Source organism: Papio anubis, chromosome 13 (assembly GCF_008728515.1).
Source record: "Papio anubis isolate 15944 chromosome 13, Panubis1.0, whole genome shotgun sequence".
In the NCBI taxonomy this organism is placed as follows: domain Eukaryota; kingdom Metazoa; phylum Chordata; class Mammalia; order Primates; family Cercopithecidae; genus Papio; species Papio anubis.
Window position 1 is genome coordinate 106033265 of NC_044988.1, and position 17415 is coordinate 106050679.

General features: G+C 58.5%; 1 protein-coding gene across 2 annotated transcripts in view; it reads left to right on the plus strand.

Annotated features, from left to right (window-relative positions):
• PNPLA7 (patatin like phospholipase domain containing 7) overlaps positions 1-17415 on the plus strand; it is a 77965-nt gene that overhangs the window by 23983 nt on the left and 36567 nt on the right. The window contains exons 10-18 of one of the 2 annotated variants that reach the window (XM_031654718.1): positions 823-903; positions 2444-2570; positions 5151-5291; positions 7715-7815; positions 8038-8184; positions 11432-11509; positions 12244-12449; positions 14952-15083; positions 16027-16150. In XM_031654718.1, the coding sequence (XP_031510578.1) occupies positions 823-903; positions 2444-2570; positions 5151-5291; positions 7715-7815; positions 8038-8184; positions 11432-11509; positions 12244-12449; positions 14952-15083; positions 16027-16150 (1137 nt within the window). Of the gene's footprint in view, positions 1-822; positions 904-2443; positions 2571-5147; positions 5292-7714; positions 7816-8037; positions 8185-11431; positions 11510-12243; positions 12450-14951; positions 15084-16026; positions 16151-17415 lie in introns of those variants that run through there. The other variant, XM_031654717.1, reaches the window with a different exon arrangement.

Below are 17415 nucleotides of genomic sequence, written 5' to 3' on the forward strand. Positions count from 1 at the left end.
GGTGGTGGGCGCCTGTAGTCCCAGCTACTGGGGAGGCTGAGGCAGGAGAATGGCGGGAACCCGGGAGGCGGAGCCTGCAGTGAGCCGAGAGAGATGGCTCCACGGCACTCCAGCCTGGGCGACAGAGCGAGACTCCATCTGAAAAAAAAAAAAAAGTCATGTATATCTTACAATAAAAATGAATATTCACAACCTCAAAGAGGTCTTAAGATCCTTCACTACCCCTCAAAGAGATTTTTACATTTTTATTAAACTTCTCACTTTGGAGTAACTTTTAGTTTTATAGAAAGCTTGCAAAAACAATGCAGTCTTTCTCCGCCCCTCACCCCGTTCCCCGTGATGTGACCGCCTCACGTGACCGTGGTGAGGTGTGTGAAGACTGTATGCAGAGCCACCCTGGGAGAGGTTCGGCTCCAGCGGTCTGCTGGGTTTGGGGCACGGTTCTCAGTGCTCTGTGTGGAAAGGGCGCAGGCCGCCCTATGCCCAGTCCGGGGGTCACCGCCGGGTTTGGGGCACGGTTCTCAGTGCCTCCCTGTGTGGTGCCGCGCGCAGGCCGCCTCCCATGCCCGGCCGGGCTCACCGGCTGGGTTTGGGGCACGGCTCAGTGCTCTGTGTGGTGCTGTGGGGTCAGCCCCTGCTCTCCGCCGGGGGTCACCGCCGGGTTTGGGGCACGGTTCTCAGCGCTCTGTGTGGTGCTGCGAGGCCGCCCTATGCCCGGTCCGGGGGTCACCGCCGGGTTTGGGGCACGGTTCTCAGTGCTCTGTGTGAAAGGCGGGCCTCTGGCGCTCGGCCGGGATCACCGCATCACATGCCTTGTTGCAGATCACCTGCCAAGTGCTGCAGAGAGTGACCTTCCTGGCTCTGCACAACTACCTCGGCCTGACCACAGAGCTCTTCAACCCTGTAAGTGGAAACCAGCTCAGAAGCCCCATGTCGCTCCCGGCAGCTGGCGTCGGGACAGTTGTTAGCTGGCGCAGCAGGTGCCCGGTGCCTGTGGTCATCCTGGTTGCTGGTCGTTAGGACTTCGGGAGGTGATGCTTGGGCTGTGTGTATTTTCCTACCTTAAAGCACTTGCCAGTTGATTTGGAGGCTTGATTCTCCTGGGGCCTTGTGTTCCAAAATCTCTGGTCCGTTGAGACTTGGGAAAGGTGGAATTCCTTCTCCGATGCTGGAGTTGTCCCTCTGGAGGCCCACACGGCTGTGAACAGCTGCCTGGTGCCTCTGCAGCTCCGGTTCAGGAGTCTGTGATGAGTCTTCCTTTGGTCACCTGTGTTCTGTAGGACATTGGCAGCACACACATGCTCATTCCCTTTCTGGCCCTGCAGGCTGCATACCGAGCCAACGGCCCTGTCCAGGAGAGGCTGCCCCCTCTCCAGACCCGTCCCGTGGGGTCCCTACAGCCATGTCCAGGAGAGGCTGCCCCTCCCCATGCCTGTCCCGTGGGGTCCCTACAGCCATGTCCAGTGAAGGCTGCCCCTCCCCATTCCCGTCCCGTGGGGTCCCTACAGCCATGTCCAGTGGAGGCTGCCCCTCCCCATACCCGTCCCGTGGGGTCCCTACGGCCGTGTCCAGTGGAGGCTGCCCCTCCCCGTTCCCGTCCCGTGGGGTCCCTACGGCCGTGTCCAGTGGAGACTGCGCCTCTCCATACCCGTCCCGTGGGGTCCCTACAGCCATGTCCAGTGGAGGCTGCCCCTCTCCATACCCGTCCCGTGGGGTCCCTACGGCCAGCACTCCTTGTGTATTGCCCTTGACTGCTCCTCCTGTCTGAACCTTGCGGGACGGAGCTGACTTGTTTGGAGGGCACAGCGTATTGTCAAGGGCACGAGGCTGTGAACCCCGGCTCTCCCTCCTCCTGTCAGTGTGACCCTGGGAGGCACTTGGCCGGGATGTGGGACGGTCCCCACCTAGCTGAGCTCTCGTGGGAACTGAGTGAGACCAGGGTTTCATGCCCTGCTCCATCCCCACTGCCCGAAACAGTACCCTGATGTGCGGAGGGCTCTCTTCAGTCACGGGCAGGTAGAGCTCGGTTAGTAAATGGCCCAGCACGCATTAGTTTTTAATCTGCACATGTCAGTTGGAAATTCTAATTCTGATGACATTTTAGGGCTTGTCATCTTCAGTTGTTGACATTAAGGGAATATCTTTTTGTTTTCTACATTATTTTTTGTTTTAATGAAGAGTATTAAGGTTCTGACAATTTGGGGCGTTATGTTGACTTGATAAAGTGTTTGAGGCAGGGCCTAGGGTAAAAGCAGGCTGAGCTTGGTTGGTTGCCTTAAACAGACTGGTCCTTTTTGTGAATAACTGGATTGCCCATCGCCTGAAATGCAGCATAAACTTTGCCTTGAGAGGCCCACACCTGTCACTCCTTTGAGGGGCCGACACCTGTCAGCGGGTGTGGGGTGTTCCTGGGGTGGCTCTGAACTTCCTTCTTGTGTCCCAGGAGAGCCAGGCCATCCCTCTCGTGTCTGTAGCCAGCGTGGCTGCTGGGAAGGCCAAGAAACAGGTGTTCTATGGTGAAGAAGAGCGGCTTAAAAAGCCACCGCGGCTCCAGGAGTCCTGTGACTCAGGTACTGTCCTGCACCAAGGAGGGCAATGTCCAGCCCCAGAGTCCAGGGGATCCTGCTCCCACTGCCTCAGGTCACCCCAGGTCATCTTGCACGTGCCCGAGGCCACCTCACACATCCCCAGGTCACCCCACACGCCCCAGGTCACCCCACAAGTTCCACAGCTCACTCCACACGCCCCCCCGGGTCACCTCACACACCCCCCGGGTCACCTCACATGCCCCCCAGGTCTCCTCACGTGTCCCCATCTCCCATCTTCTCACACTTGTCCCCGTCTCCTCACACGTGTGCCCATCTCCTCACATGCGACCCAGATGTCCTCAGACATGCCCAGGTCTCCTCATGTGTCCCCGTCTCCTCACACGGTCCCCAGGTCTCCTCATATGTCCCCGTCTCCTCACAGGAGGCCCGGATGTCCTCAGACAGGCCCAGGACCCCTCGCCATCCATTTTCAGTTGTTCTCAGAATTCTCCCTGCGTGCCTGGTCCGAGCCCGGTGCCTGATGGGGAGTGGGCTTCCCGCGTTGGTCTCTCATGTGCTGTTCTGAGCGCTAACTGGGGGTCCTGCATATGGGGAGAAAGCGGTCAGGTGCGGCGGGCACCGCATGAGTCACCCCTGGATGATCTGTGTGATGGCGTTAACAGCCACCCTACAGATGGGGTGCGTGCTTGGTTTTTTATAGCTTATCATGTTCCCAAAAGAGTTGAAGTGACTAACAAAAGTATGTGAAATTAAATGAAGTGAGTGGGAGGAATGGAGGAGCAGTGGAGGAGAGGGAGGGGGGGGATGGAGTGGAGGGGGATGGAGGAGGGGGAGGGAGGGAGTGGATGGAGGGACAGGAGTGGGGAATGGAGGGAGTGGATGGAGGGAGGGAGTGGAGGGGGACAGAGTGGGCGGAGTGGACACAGTGGAGTGAGTGAGGGAGTGGACGGAGGGGAAGGAGGGAGTGGACGGAGGTGGAGTGGACAGTGGACAATGGACAGTGGAGTTGTGGACAGTGGACAGGAGTGGAGGGAGTGGAGTGGAGTGGAGTGGATGGAGGGAGTGGACGGAGTGGATGGAGTGGAGGACAGTGGAGGGAGGAGGGAGTGGAGGGAGGGAGGGATGAGGAGTGGAGGAGGGAGGATGGAGGAACGGAGTGGAGGAGGAGGGAGGGAGTGGAGGGACAGGAGTGGAGTGGACAGGGTGGACATGGACGGGAGTGGACGGAGTGGAGGGAGGGAGGGAGTGGACAGGGAGTGGATGGAGGGATGGAGGGAGTGGAGGAGGGAGGGAGTGGAGGGAGTGGACGGAGTGGAGTGAGTGGTGGACACAGGAGTGAGGAGTGAGGGAGGGATGGAGGACCTGGAGGGAGTGAGTGGAGGAGTGGATCTGAGGGAGGAGAGGGAGGACAGAGGGCGGAGGGGACACAGTGAGTGGAGGGAGTGGACGGAGGGATGCAGTGGAGTGAGGGAGGGAGTGGATGGACGGAGGGAGGGGAGGGAGGGACAGAGGGGTGGACACAGTGGAGTGGAGGGAGGGATGGAGTGGAGTGGATGGACAGGAGGGAGTGGATGGACAAGAAGGGAGCCTGTGGAGGGAAACAGAAGAAGATGGAACACAGTTTCATGATGTGCCAGAAATGGATGGAGAGGAGCGGAGGAGAGACAGCAGCCTAGGTGGGAATGGACCCCCACCTCATTGCCTGGAAGGGTTCTCCTGCCTCAGCCCACTGAGTAACTGGGTCCACAGGCACGTGCCACTAGGCCCAGCTCATTGAGTTTCATTTTTTAAGTTTTTGTAAAGATGGCATCTTGCCACGTGGTCCAGGCTGGTCTTGAACTCCTGGTCTGAAGTGATCCTCCCACCTTGGCCTCCCGAATTGTTTGGATGACAGGTGTGAGCCGCTGCACTTGGCCTGAAAGTACGTTTTAGAATATGTGTCATTGCCTGAATGGCATTTCTTTCACTGGATTAGGTCCGTGTGACTTGGTGGGGCAGCAGCTGTCCTGGGTGGGGTCTAGGCAGAGACCAGGGCTGGGGAGGGCTCATGGGCCTCTATAGGTAAGGACAGTGTCCAGGCAGGGCAGCCTCCTTCAGCCTGTGTGGTGGGCAAGGCCAGGCTCCTTCCTTGTTTCACCCAAAGGGCAGATGCAGCCCTGCGTGGCCCATCCCAGCTGAGCCCAGACAGCTGCATCCACCAAGGCATGCCCTGAGAACCGCTGGCCGGCAGCCCCACCTGGATGGAATTTGCCTTCAAGGCACTTGGCCCACAACTGGGCAATCAGGGCAGCAAGGCCTTGGAGGGGGGCAGGGGGGATTGGGGTAGGGATGGAAGGGGCGGGGAGGAGGGATTGGGGTGGGGAGGGGCCAGGGCTAGTCAGAGGCTGGCACTCGCTTGCACTCACCGGCTGGCCCAACAGATGCAGATGGCCAGGTGGCCTGAGGGCTGGTCCAGAGCGTGTGCAGGGGCGCAGGGCACTGTGGGGCATGCCAACTGCTGCTGCTGCGGGGACCGTGCTCCCGGCGTGGCCCCGACTGGGCTGCATGGGACGCCAGGGAGTGTGTGCAGACCCAGGTTGCTCACGGCTGCCTCCCCAGCAGATCACAGGGGCGGCCGCCCAGCAGCTGCTGGGCCTCTGCTGAAGAGGAGCCAGTCCGTTCCCGCGCCTTCTGTTCGCAAAGAGATCTTGGACGAGCTGGAGAAGCCCGGGGCAGGTGACGCTGACCCTTCAGCCCCACAAGGTAAAGAACCTCCGACGGCTGCCCGGCCGGTGTGGCCCACAGGCCCTCAGCGTCTGAGACCCAGGCTGAAATGCACTGACGCCCAGCATCGCCGCCGAGGCGGGTGTCCTCCGCTAGGTTTGATTTGTTGCTGGACAAGAGTCCCACATGCCCAGAGGGGCCTGTGCCTGCCCTCTGGCTCCAGGGTTGAGGCTTGGTGGCCGTCCTGCTGCCCAGAACACCCTGGTGTGCTCCTCTGCGTCCCCGCCGTGTCTTACCCCCACCACTGCCCAGGCTGGGCCGGTGCCATGAGACGCCCTGCAGAGCCATGTGCTCGGCCCTTCCCGCCCTCCCTGCACGGTCCCTCTCCTGCCTTGCGTCCACCTTGCGTGCTGGGTCTCTAGCAAGCCTGTGCTTCCTTCCCCCGCCCTGCTGCCCTGTGCCTTCCCGCAGGGACCTTTGCTGTAACTGATGTGGAGCAAAACCCCAACACGCGGGGGACCCACCCGCAGCCACGGGGCCGGGGCCTTCTCAGGGCAGCCTCCCAAGTCCACGCTGCTCGGCGGTGCAGCCGTGCTCCTGCCGCAGACCTGCCCCTCCGCCGTCTGCCATCGCCGGCCACCAGCAAGCTCATGGGCTCCTGCTGCATTTGGTTCTATCTGGGCGTCCCTCCTAGACTGTCCGGTCCTGTTCTCTGCCCACTTTCTGCAGTTCTGGAGTTTGGTTGATTTGTGTTGATTCCTTATGTGCTGTAGGTAGAGATCCCTGGTTAGTTTCATTTTTGGAGATTGTCTTCCCCTTGTCTCCTTAGTTTTTGTTGGGGATTCTCTTCCCTCTTGTCTCATCGGTTTCGGTTGTTGGAGGTTCTCTTCCCTCTTGTCCGTGGGCTGGAAAATGCCGCCTCAGACCTTGATGCAACAGGGACCCTGATGTTCCTCTGTGGAAAGCCAGCCCTTTGCTTTGGCACCTGTGATTTGTGTTTTGGGACTTATTTATTCTTTCCTTATTCCTGAGTCATAAATAAATTTTCCAAAGACTATTTTATTTCTTTTTTTTTTAATTATTTTTTTTGAGACGGAGTTTCGCTCTTGTTGCCCAGGCTGGACTGCAATGGCCCGATCTCAGCTCACTGCAACCTCCACCTCCCAGGTTCAAGTGATTCTCCTGACTCAGCCTCCCAAGTTGCTGGGATTACAGGCATGCGCCACTGCACCCGGCTAATTTTGTATTTTTAGTAGAGATGGGGTTTCTCCACGTTGGTCAGGCTGGTCTCAAACTCCTGACCTCAGGTGATCCGCCCGCCTTGGTGACCTTTGTTGCCATAGATTGGTTTACAGTTTGGATTTTTAAAAAACAGCAGGACTTGATGGGGGCATGAGTAACACACAGCACAGTGCACCGGGCTGAAGGGTGCAGCTCCCTGAAACCCGACCAGTGCACCCTCAGCGTAAGCCTCGGAGACACGCGCCCCTTTCCAAAGCCCAGCGCTCCTGTCTCTCCGTGTCCGGCTTCCCAGGGAGGGGCACGTGGCTGTGCTCCTGGGCCTGGTTCCTTTCTGCAGTGCCACGTGGCAGCGGCAGCTGTGTGGCACGTGTCCGCAGTTAGTGTCTGCGCAGTTCCTCTGTATTCCGCTGAGAAATGGGTGTTACGAATTCCACAGTTTGGATGGAAAACCGCAGCGCAGATGATTCACTCACATGTGCAGCTGCACATGCAGGGCTGGATCCGTGCCTGGACATGCGTGACCCCGTCGTGCAAACCGCACACCCTTCCTCAGAATCCACTGCAGCTGGTCCAGAGGTCGGATACGCTGTGTGTGTAGTGCTGTGTAATGCTGAGGGCGGGCCGTGAAAGGGTGCACACTGCTTCATCCCACTCAGCCCCAGGCTGCCCAAAAGCAGCAACAGGGGAGCTCTTTGGAGGGGTGCCTCAACCCCCTCCCTCTGAGATGGGGCTGGGACTGCAAAGAGCCAAGCCCCAAGCACCAGCGTGACGGCCCCGGGCACCTGTTAGGGGAGCTCACGTACAGAGGGCGGCAGCATCCTTGAGATGGACAACGAGAGAAAGGGGGCTGTACACAGGGATGCCCGCAGCGAGCAGTCAGGGTGTGGCGTGCACGGGAAGGTTTGATGGATCTGGCTCAGGGCCAGGGCTGGTTTCTTTCAGTGTCTTAGGCACTGACCGGGCTACCTCTATCAGTGCCCAGAACTGTTGAAGGCACCGTGTGGGTTTAAGCTGCTGAGAAAACCTGTAGTTGCTGGCCACAGAGCCATTGAGGCAGATGCCGAAAGAAAGCAGGGGGTGGGGGGATCTCAGGGCCCGACTCTCTCGAGGGATCTGCCGGGGTTTGAGCGGTTAGACTGCAGGGTGCACTCAGCCCACCCTGGGAGTGTTCGAGCCTGTGGCCCAGCGAGCCATGTCCTGAGTGTCCCCTCTGCATGTAGGGGGCCCAGCCAGTGCCACTTCCGATCTGGGGATGGCATGTGACCGTGCCAGGGTCTTCCTGCACTCGGACGAGTACCCCGGGAGCTCCATGGCCAGCAAGGTAGGCCCTGGCTGTCATTTCTGACCCTCCTCTTGGGGCCCTGCCCTCTCTGTGGCTCGCTGGTGCGTTGGCGGCACTGCTGGCTCTGGTGTCATTGGCACCTGCAGCTTCAGGAGGCTCAGCCGGCCTTTCTGGACTGTGCGAGTCAGACCCGGCCACACCCTTGTGCGATGTTCCCCAACCACCTCCCTTCTAATTGCTGGTATCTTTGTTCTTCTCGAGTCCAAGAAAAACGTGATGGTCGCAGAGATGCCCTCCCCGGTCTCCCACCACTCAGAGAGTCACGCGGATGAGACCCTGGCCAGCAGGAAGTCGGACGCCATCTTCAGAGCTGCCAAGAAGGACCTGCTTACCCTGATGAAGCTGGAAGTGAGTGGCCCCGGCGGGCACCTGGCCCTTGTCCCACCCAGGGACCGTGGGCTCCTCTCTGCCTCTGTTGGGCAGTGGTTCCGGGTGTGGAGCACGGTGGCTGCAAAGGGGGCACTTCGGGTGGAGTGCAGGCTTGTCTTTTGGTGTCCCCCTTTGGGAAGCCAGCAGTTTGAGATCGCCTTATGTTCAAACTCAAAGCTGAGGCTTTCTGGGACATCACGGTGTCCCAAAGCTGGACTTCAGAATTCTCATCTGTGTTTATATTTAATACAGCAATAACAGTGTCAGATTATTAGAGTATGATATTTTTCTCAGCTTCAGATTATTAGAGTATGATATTTTTCTCAGCTTCATTAGTTCATCTAGGATGTAATTTCTTACATATGATGGAAACCTTTTTTTTTTTTTTTTTTTGGAGACAAGAGTCTCGCCATATTGCCCAGGCTGGAGTGCAGTGGTATGATCTCAGCTCACTGCAACCTCTACCTCCTGGGTTCAAGCGATTATCCTGCCACAGCCTCCCGAGTAGCTGGGATTACAGGCGCCCACCACCACGCCCAGCTAAATTTTGTGTTTTTAGTAGAGATGGGGTTTCACCATGTTGGCCAGGCTGGTCTCGAACTCCTGACCTCAAATGATTTGCCTGCCTCAGCCTCCCAGAGCGTTGGGATTACAGGCATGAGCCACTGCACCTGGCTGATGGAAAGCTTTGAATCGGTAAAAAGGCAGCCGTGATAGTGTCGTGAGCTCCCAGGCACCAGTCACCTAGTTCCGTAATTACCAATCATGGCCAATCACTTTACAACTGTACTCCTCGTCCCTCCCCCAATTATTTTCTGTCTGAAAAATCTCAAACCTGATGTAGTTTCACATCATTCCTCTCTAACGGTTAAGGACTCCGTTTCGAGGCATAACCACAGTGTCGTTCTGCAAGTGAAATGTTAAAAAGCTTTGATTGCTTACCCACCCAGCGCGCTCCTGGGCCCCTGACTGTTGGGAGTGGTTCTCAGTGGTTTCTTGTTGTACAGATCAGGATCTGAGTAAGGGCCATAAACTGCAGTTGGCTGATCTATCTCTTAAATCTCCTTTTCTGGCCGGGCACGGTGGCTCACACGTGTAATCCTAGCACTTTGAGAGGCCGAGGCAGGTGAACTCCTGAGGCCAGGAGTTCGAGACCAGCCTGACCAACATGGTGAACCTCTGTTTCTACTAAAAATACAAAAATTAGCCGGGTGTGGTGGTGGGTGCCTGTAATCCCAGCTACTTGGGAGGCTGAGGTGGGAGAACTGCTTGAACCTGGGAGGCGGAAGTTGCAGTGAGCTGAGATTGTGCCACCACACTCCAGCCTGGGCAACAAGAGCGAAACTCTGTCCTGAAGGGAAAAAAAAAATATCTCTCTCTCCTTCTTTTTTTTTTTTTTTTTGGAGAGTGTCTCGCTCTGTCTTCCAGCCTGGAGTACAGTGGTGCCATCTCAGCTCACTGCAACCTCCACTTCCTGGACTCAAGTGATCCTCCCACCTCAGCCTCCCAAGTAGCTGGGACCACTGGCTCGCCACCACAGCTGGCTAAGTTTTGTATTTTTAGTAGAGACGGGGTTTCGCCATGTTGCCCAGGCTGGTCTCAAACTCCTGACCTCAAGTGATCCACCTGCCTCGGCCTCCAAAAATTCTGGGATTACAGGCATGAGCCACTGTGCCCAGCCAGTCTTCTCTCTCTTTAAACAGCTTTTTGTTGTGGGAAAACTCAAAGCTGTATAGAATAGATGGAATAATATGTGGAGGTGAGTACCTGGCAGCCCTCACGGCAGCAGTCATGCCACAGCCCGCCTTGTTTTCTCTGCACCCCTTCCATACCGTCCAGGTGCCCACCCTCGAAGCAAATCCCATCATCATAGCACGTCACTGGTGGATATTTCAGGATTCATCTCTAACCACACACTCTTATCATTTCTGAATACTTAACAGCAATCCTTAAAACGGCCAAATGGCTTCAGCCATGCGGTCAGTGTCCCCCTGTCCAGTGGCCTCGTCCGTGTCACAGTCCACTGTGTGGTCCACACCATGGCTGGCTCCCGCATCCCCTGTGTCCCCTGCATCCCTCTCGTCCCCCACATCTCCCTCGTTCCCTGCATCCCCCTCGTCCCCCACATCCTCCTCGTCCCCCTTGTCCCCCTCATCCCCCTCATCCCCTGCTTCCCCCTCGTCTCCCACGTCCCCCTTGTCTCCCACGTCCCCCTCGTCTCCCACATCCCCCTCGTCTCCCACATCCCCCTCGTCTCCCGAAGGCTCTGACTTTTCTTCGTGCAGCTGCTTGCATCACGGAGGCTGCTTTCTTCTCCTGCAAGCCTCCCGGCTGCTCGGGCTGACAACGCGCCCTGGGGCGGTGCGGCCTCCCTGTCAGTGGCCATCGTCTGCCTGAGAGCTGGATACGTGGCTGCTCAGATTCTTCTCATCCCCTCCACCTCTTTCTCCGTCCTGTTTGACACACTTGTGGAGACGTGAGATGTCCTTTCTTTTTTGGGGGAAACTGGCTTCACTCCCTTCACCGTCAGGATTTGGGAAGTTTAACGATTTGGTTTGAATTAACGATTTGGTTTAAATTAATGATTTGGTTTTCCATCATCTTCTGAGGTGATGGGTGGGGTTTCTTATTTCATTATCACTGTGGACTAGGGGTTTATACACCTGATGTTTCGAACCTTTGTGGCTATGGTACCCGCAGACGCTCCCTTACCCTTGGTTTGCCCCAGGGCCTCTCCACGGGCTCCGGGTCCACTGCAACCTCCACCTCCGGGGTTCAAGTGCGTTGGGCATTCCCAGCTCACCTCTGGGAGCTCCCAGATTCCAGACTCCTCGTGCCCTGGAGGGCGTCGTTCTGTAGGTGGTGTGGAGAAGGCGTCCCACTGCTGGCTATGCCAGCACCACTTATAAAGAAATCACCCTTTCTCCCTGAAATGACATCCTCTTTTACGTAAATTCACAAAAATATGAGTGTCTGTTTCTTAATTTCCTGCCTTGCTGCACTGTTTGGTGTCTGTCTCTGGGTCGATGCCCTGGTTTGGCATCGGTGGCTCTGCAGGGTGCCCCGTGTCCGTCAGGCCGCTGTTGGAGGACGGCCTCAGAGGAGGGCCTTGCCCGGCCTCTGGCCTCACCGCTCATTGCCCCTGAAGGGCCCAGCGCAGCCTCTGTTCTCTGGACCTTCATTTATGCTTCCCGCCCATGTTCCCTGAAGCCTGCTCTGTTTTCAGGACTCATCTCTGTTGGATGGCCGGGTGGTGCTTCTCCACGTTCCTGCAGGCACGGTGGTGTCAAGGCAGGGAGACCAGGTGAGTGGGGGTCTGGGGGGGCACTGGGACCACCAATGCCGCAGCCCAGTGCCAGGTGGAACACCAGAGGAGGGCCTGGGCTGGGCACCAGTGACTGGGGACGTCCCAGCACCAGGCCACTGCCCCTCTGGGCACCATGGCAGAGCCCCTCCCCTCAGGCAGCCCTGAGCCCCGAGAGCTCAGTGTCCACCTTTGGCTCCTACCGCACTGGCCCTTCCGCTCGCACCTAAGAGTGGGCTGGGCAGGCAGATTGGGAAGAGGCCATAAGAGGTCACAGTGGATACAGATCAGTGGAAGTGGCCTCGGAGTGGCTTCACGGGCACATCTGCAGACATGGGACCCAAACGTGTGGCGTGTGCAGGGGCTCAGTGTGGGAGGGGCCAGGCCCCAGGCGAGGCAGTGTGGGACCCGCCGTGCACAGGAATGCTGGGCGGACGCGTGTTTGCTGGGGACAGTCAGTATGCGTGCGGGTGCCGGGAGAGAAGGCGTGCAGATCCGAGGCCTGGCTCGCTGCACGGAGCCCTCGAGAACCCAGATTTCCCACGACTGCTCGTGAAATCACGAAACCGTAGACGCTGCTGAAATGTTTCCAGTGAAGTCTGTGCCCAGAGCTGGTCAGGTCGGCGGATGGTCTCCCGGCCGAGCCTGGTGGCATTGTCCGCTCTGGGCCCAGAGCTGCCCCCGTCCCGCCCGCGGCCGCTCACGGCACCTCCTGAGCCCTCTGGTGTTGTCAGGACGCCAGCATCCTGTTCGTGGTCTCCGGGCTGCTGCACGTGTACCAGAGGAAGATCGGCAGCCAGGAGGACACCTGCCTGTTCCTCACGCGCCCCGGGGAGATGGTGGGCCAGCTGGCGGTGCTCACCGGGGAGCCGCTCATCTTCACCATCAAGGCCAACAGGGACTGCAGCTTCCTGTCCATCTCCAAGGCCCACTTCTATGAGTGAGTTACGGGCCAGGACCTCGGGGCGGGCCCCAGACCCACCTGCCCTGAGACCCCTCCCCGCGTGGCCGGCCTCTTCCCTGCTGCTCGCGCCCCCTTCTTTGTGCCCGGCACCTGCATAGGCCCAGGTCGGTGCCCCCTGCTCCAGCGCTCAGTCGGCCGGCCCCATCTGCCCACAGTGATCTGCCTCACACGACCATCTCTGTGGTCCGCTCCCAGCTGTGTTCATGTATCACCAGTCAGTCCTGGGGCTGCCCGGCTTGGCTCAGCAGGACCCGCGTTGGGGCGGGGCCGGGCATCAGAGGCCGTGAGCCTCCCCACCCTGCAGCCTGGGCTGTTGTGTCGGGAGCTGCTGATGTGGAGGTGGAAGGGCAAGGCAGTGGGTGAGGACGTGGCTCTGGCTCAGAGGCAGGAGCCCCACTGACGTGTGTCCCTTCTTGGGGCAGAATGTGCCTGTGCTGCCTTCCAGGCTCTGGGCTGGAGACATCTGTCCACTTGAGCCCAGCCCATGAGTCTCAGATTCGGCCCCTCCAGGCTCAGAGCTGCACTCAGCCCACCTGTGGGCTGCCTGGCAGAGCCGCCACGTCTTCCCATCCACGGTGCTGGGCGTTCTGCTCTGTCAGGTCCAGAATCTCCTGGAGCCTGGGGTTCAGTTTAATCCCAGCTCTCACCTCTGGCGGCTTGAGCCGTTCTGTGTGTGTTTTCTGGAAGTCCCCCGCACCCCCGTAGGCCAGACGTCTGCTGTGGTCTCAGAGCTCTTCTGCCTGAGTGGTTGGGCAGGGGGAGCGGTCAGGAGCCTGAAGGTCAGTGAAATCGCAGCAGCTGAAGAAAACAGGTCGGCTGGGCGCAGCGGCTCACGCCTGTAATCCAGCAAACAGCACCGCGCCAAGCTCTGCTTCAGCCTGGGGACCCCGAGCAGGGCAAGGGGCAGGGGTGGGGGCAGCGGGGCCCTGGCCCTGTTCGGAAGGGCTTTCTGCATGGCCTCTGTCTTCCCGGCCTGGCCTGAGTGGCTCCAGCCGGGTCCCGATGCTGGGTGCCCTGAAACCGCAGCGTGTGGATGGGAAGACTGAGGCTCCAAGTCCCGGTCCCTCCACCAGCAGGGGACCCTGGGTGGAGCTGACCCGTCCCCCTCCTGAGCGTCCCCAGCTGCTCCATGTCGGCGGCGCCAGGGAGATAGATGCTTAGGACGGATGGCAAAGAGCAGGGACAGGAACCACCCAGGGCAGAGCTCAGGGCCCTTGGCCCCCCCTTAATGCAGCTCAGTCCCCCGTGCTGTGTGTCTGTGTGTGTCTGTGTATGTCTCTGTGTGTCTGGATGTGTCTGTGTGTCTGCGTGTGTCCATGTGTCCGTGTGTCTGCGTGTGTCCGTGTGTCCATGTGTGTCTCCACGTGTCCATGCATGTGTCTGTGTGTTTCTGTGTGTGTCCGTGCGTGTCTGTGTGTGTCTGGATGTGTCTATGTATCTGCATGTGTCTGTGTGTCTGCGTGTCTGCGTGTCTGTGTGTCTCCGTGTGTCTGTGTGTGTCTGCGTGTGTCCATGCGTGTCTCCGTGTGTCTGTGTGTGTCTGCGTGTGTCGGCATGTGTCTACGTGTCTGTGTGTGTCCATGTGTGTCTCCGTGTGCCTGTGTATGTCTATGTGTGTCCGTGCGTGGTGTGCCTTGCAGCCATCACTCCAGCCAGCGTCCCGGGGCTCCTCCTCCACCCCCAGGACTATAAATGCCACACTCATGCCCTTCAAGCCCTCACCCAGCTGCTGTCTTGCCAACTTCTCGGCATCGAAGGGGCATCCCCCACCTCCTGTGCAAAGTGGATCCTGATTCCGCGTTTGCTCTTCCTCCTGCTTTTGCCTTCTGAGGAAATGGCAGCTCCACCTGCCTGTGGCTGGGGCTAGGCCTGGAGTCGCCCCGCGTCACTCTCACTCCTGGTGCAGGTTGCCACACATCCCACCTTGCCACTGCCCAGAGCCACTGGGCACGTCCCTGCTGCAGCCCTCACCCTCCGCAGTCTGTCCACACACGACCACTGGGGAGAAGACAATGTTCCCCACGTCAGAGGCCCCAGCACCCTCCACCCACCCAGGAGAGTCCCTGTGCTCTCGAGGCCCCATGTGGTCTCTCAGCCTCTGCCTTTGCCCTTCATGGCACTCACTGCCAGCCACAGTCGTGGCCCGAGTGTGCATTATGCACCTCCTGACGGCATGTGCAGTCCCCTGCCAGGACCGCAGCCTGACACAGGGCCCATGCCCAAGGGGCACTCACGGGTGTGCCAGGAGGGGACTCTCTGGGCTCCTTAACAGCTGCTGGCCACCAGGCACATGGTGGGCAGTGCTGTGCCCTGGGGCAGGCAGCTGACCAGGGCATGCCCCATCCCAGCCCCCACCAGTGGTCTCTGCCCTCAGTGTGGGGTGGGGGTGGTGGGTCCCATCCACTCCTGAGCCCTGTGGCCCTGGGTGAAGGGTAGGGCTGGAGGGATGGGTGGGAGTTACTCTGGGCTGCCCGGCAGAATCATGCGGAAGCAGCCGACCGTCGTCCTGGGCGTGGCGCACACCGTGGTGAAGAGGATGTCGTCCTTCGTGCGGCAAATCGACTTTGCCCTGGACTGGGTGGAGGTGGAGGCCGGGCGAGCGATATACAGGTGAGGCTGTGGGTGTCACACACTCGGTGTCCACGCTGCCCTGGCATGCAGGATTCAGGGGTGGGCAAAGCACAGTAACCATGGAAACCACACACGGAAGTTACTATGGAAACCACACACGGAAGGCTGGATTTCCCCAGCCCCACCCCAGCTTAGCTTGGCAACACGCTCCATGGCCTCCTGGATTTCGTGACAGCCACACACGCTTGGACACAGCCGATGTTCCACGAGCATCTCTGTGTCAGTATATTCAAGCCCACACCATCCCTTTAAAAGCACCCCACTGGCCAGGTGCGGTCGCTCACACCTGTCATCCAGCACTTTGGGAGGCCGAGGCAGGTGGATCACAAGGTCGGGAGTTCGAGACCAGCCTTGCCAACATGGGTGAAACCCTGTCTCTATTAAAAATACAAAATTAGCTGGGCGTGGTGGCACGTGCCTATAATCCCAGCTACTCGGGAGGCTGAGGCAGGAGAATTGCATGAACCTGGGAAGTGGAGGCTGCAGTGAGCAAAGATCGTGCCATTGCACTTCAGCCTGGGCAACAAAGCGAGACTCCATCTCAAAAAATAATAATAATAATTAAAACCAAGAAAATTTGAGGATATTTATTCATTTAAAACAACCCATGCCTATTAACATAAATATTTTAAAATAAAAAGTAGGTTTTCCAAAACAAAAATAAGACAGTGAGAAGCCTGCGTTTTCTATTTCTCCATCCTGAGTCTGTCTGCTGTTGGGAAGCTGGGTTTGGGGGCTGAGGCTGGGGGTCCAGGGCTGCAGGGCCTCTGTGTCTCCCGCAGGCAGGGGCTGGGGGTCCAGGGCTGCAGGGCCTCTGTGTCTCCCCCAGGCAGGGGCTGGGGGTCCAGGGCTGCAGGGCCTCTGTGTCTCCCGCGGCAGGGGCTGGGGGCTCAGGGCTGCAGGGCCTCTGTGTCTCCCGCAGGCAGGGGGACAAGTCTGACTGCACGTACATCATGCTCAGCGGCCGGCTGCGCTCTGTGATCCGGAAGGACGACGGGAAGAAGCGCCTGGCCGGGGAGTACGGCCGAGGAGACCTTGTCGGTGTGGTAGGTGCTGGGCCCTGCTCCTGCCTCCCTGACCTCTCCATCCCTCCCAGGGCGTCCTGGGTTCTGGCCTGGGTGTGGCCTGGCCAGTTACTCAGGGGAGCAAAAGCCCTGGGAGTGGACGGCAGGAGTGATGCCCTGTGGCTGCTTTGCTGTGAGTCCCAGGCTCTGCCTCTGCTGGGGGCTCCTGGTACCTATCCTGGCATCCGAGCGCACTGGCCCACTTGCCTCCGGGTGTCTCTTGAGGTATGGTAGCAGCTACAGCTGGTCTGGGTCTCCTGGGGCCATCCAGCACGGCAGGCCCCTGCATCCTGAGCTAGTCGGGGCTGCCCAACTCCAAGGTGCCGCGGCCTGGGGCTTCTGCCGATTTGTGTTAAGTTTTTTTTTTGTTTGTTTTGTTGTTTAAGACGGAATTTCACTCCTGTTGCTCAGGCTGGAGTACAATGGCATGATTTCGGCTCACCACAACCTCCACCTCCTGAGTTCAAGCGATTCCCCTGCTTCAGCCTCCTGAGTAGCTGGGATAAAAGGCGCCCGCCACCACGCCAGGCTAATTTTGTGTTTTCAGTAGAGACGGGGTTTCTCCGTGTTGATCAGGCTGGTCTTGAACTCCCGACCTCAAGTGATTCACCCACTTCAGCCTCCCAAAGTATTAGGATTACAGGCGTGAGCCACCACTCCTAGCCTATGTTAAGTTTTTTTTTTTTTTTTTGAGACAGAGTCTCACTCTATCACCCAGACTGTAGTGCAGTGGCACGGTCTCATGCACTGCAACCTCCGCCTCCTGGGTTCAAGCAATTCTCTGCCTCAGCCTCCCAAGTAGCTGGGATTACAGGTGTCCGCCACCACACCCAGCTAATTTTTTGTATTTTTAGTAGAGACAGGGTTTCACCATTTTGGGCAGGCTGGTCTTCATCCGTCCACCGGTTGAAGGCTCGTACACCTGGCTGGATACCGGCAGGGAGGCCTCAGTGTCAGATGGCCAGGCTCCCACAGGTTCTGAGGGACACATCTTAAAAAGAGGTTTTTTCTAGGCCGGGCACAGCGGCTCACGCCTGTAATCCCAGCACTGTGGGAGGCCTAGGTGGGCAGATCACGAGGTCAGGGGATCGAGACCATCCTGGCTAACATGGTGAAACCCTGTTTGTACTAAAAATACAAAAAAAATAGTCAGGCGTGGTGGCGGGCGCCTGTGGTCCCAGCTACTCAGGAGGCTGAGGCAGGAGAATGGTGTGAACCCAGGAGGAGGAGCTTGCAGTGAGCCGAGA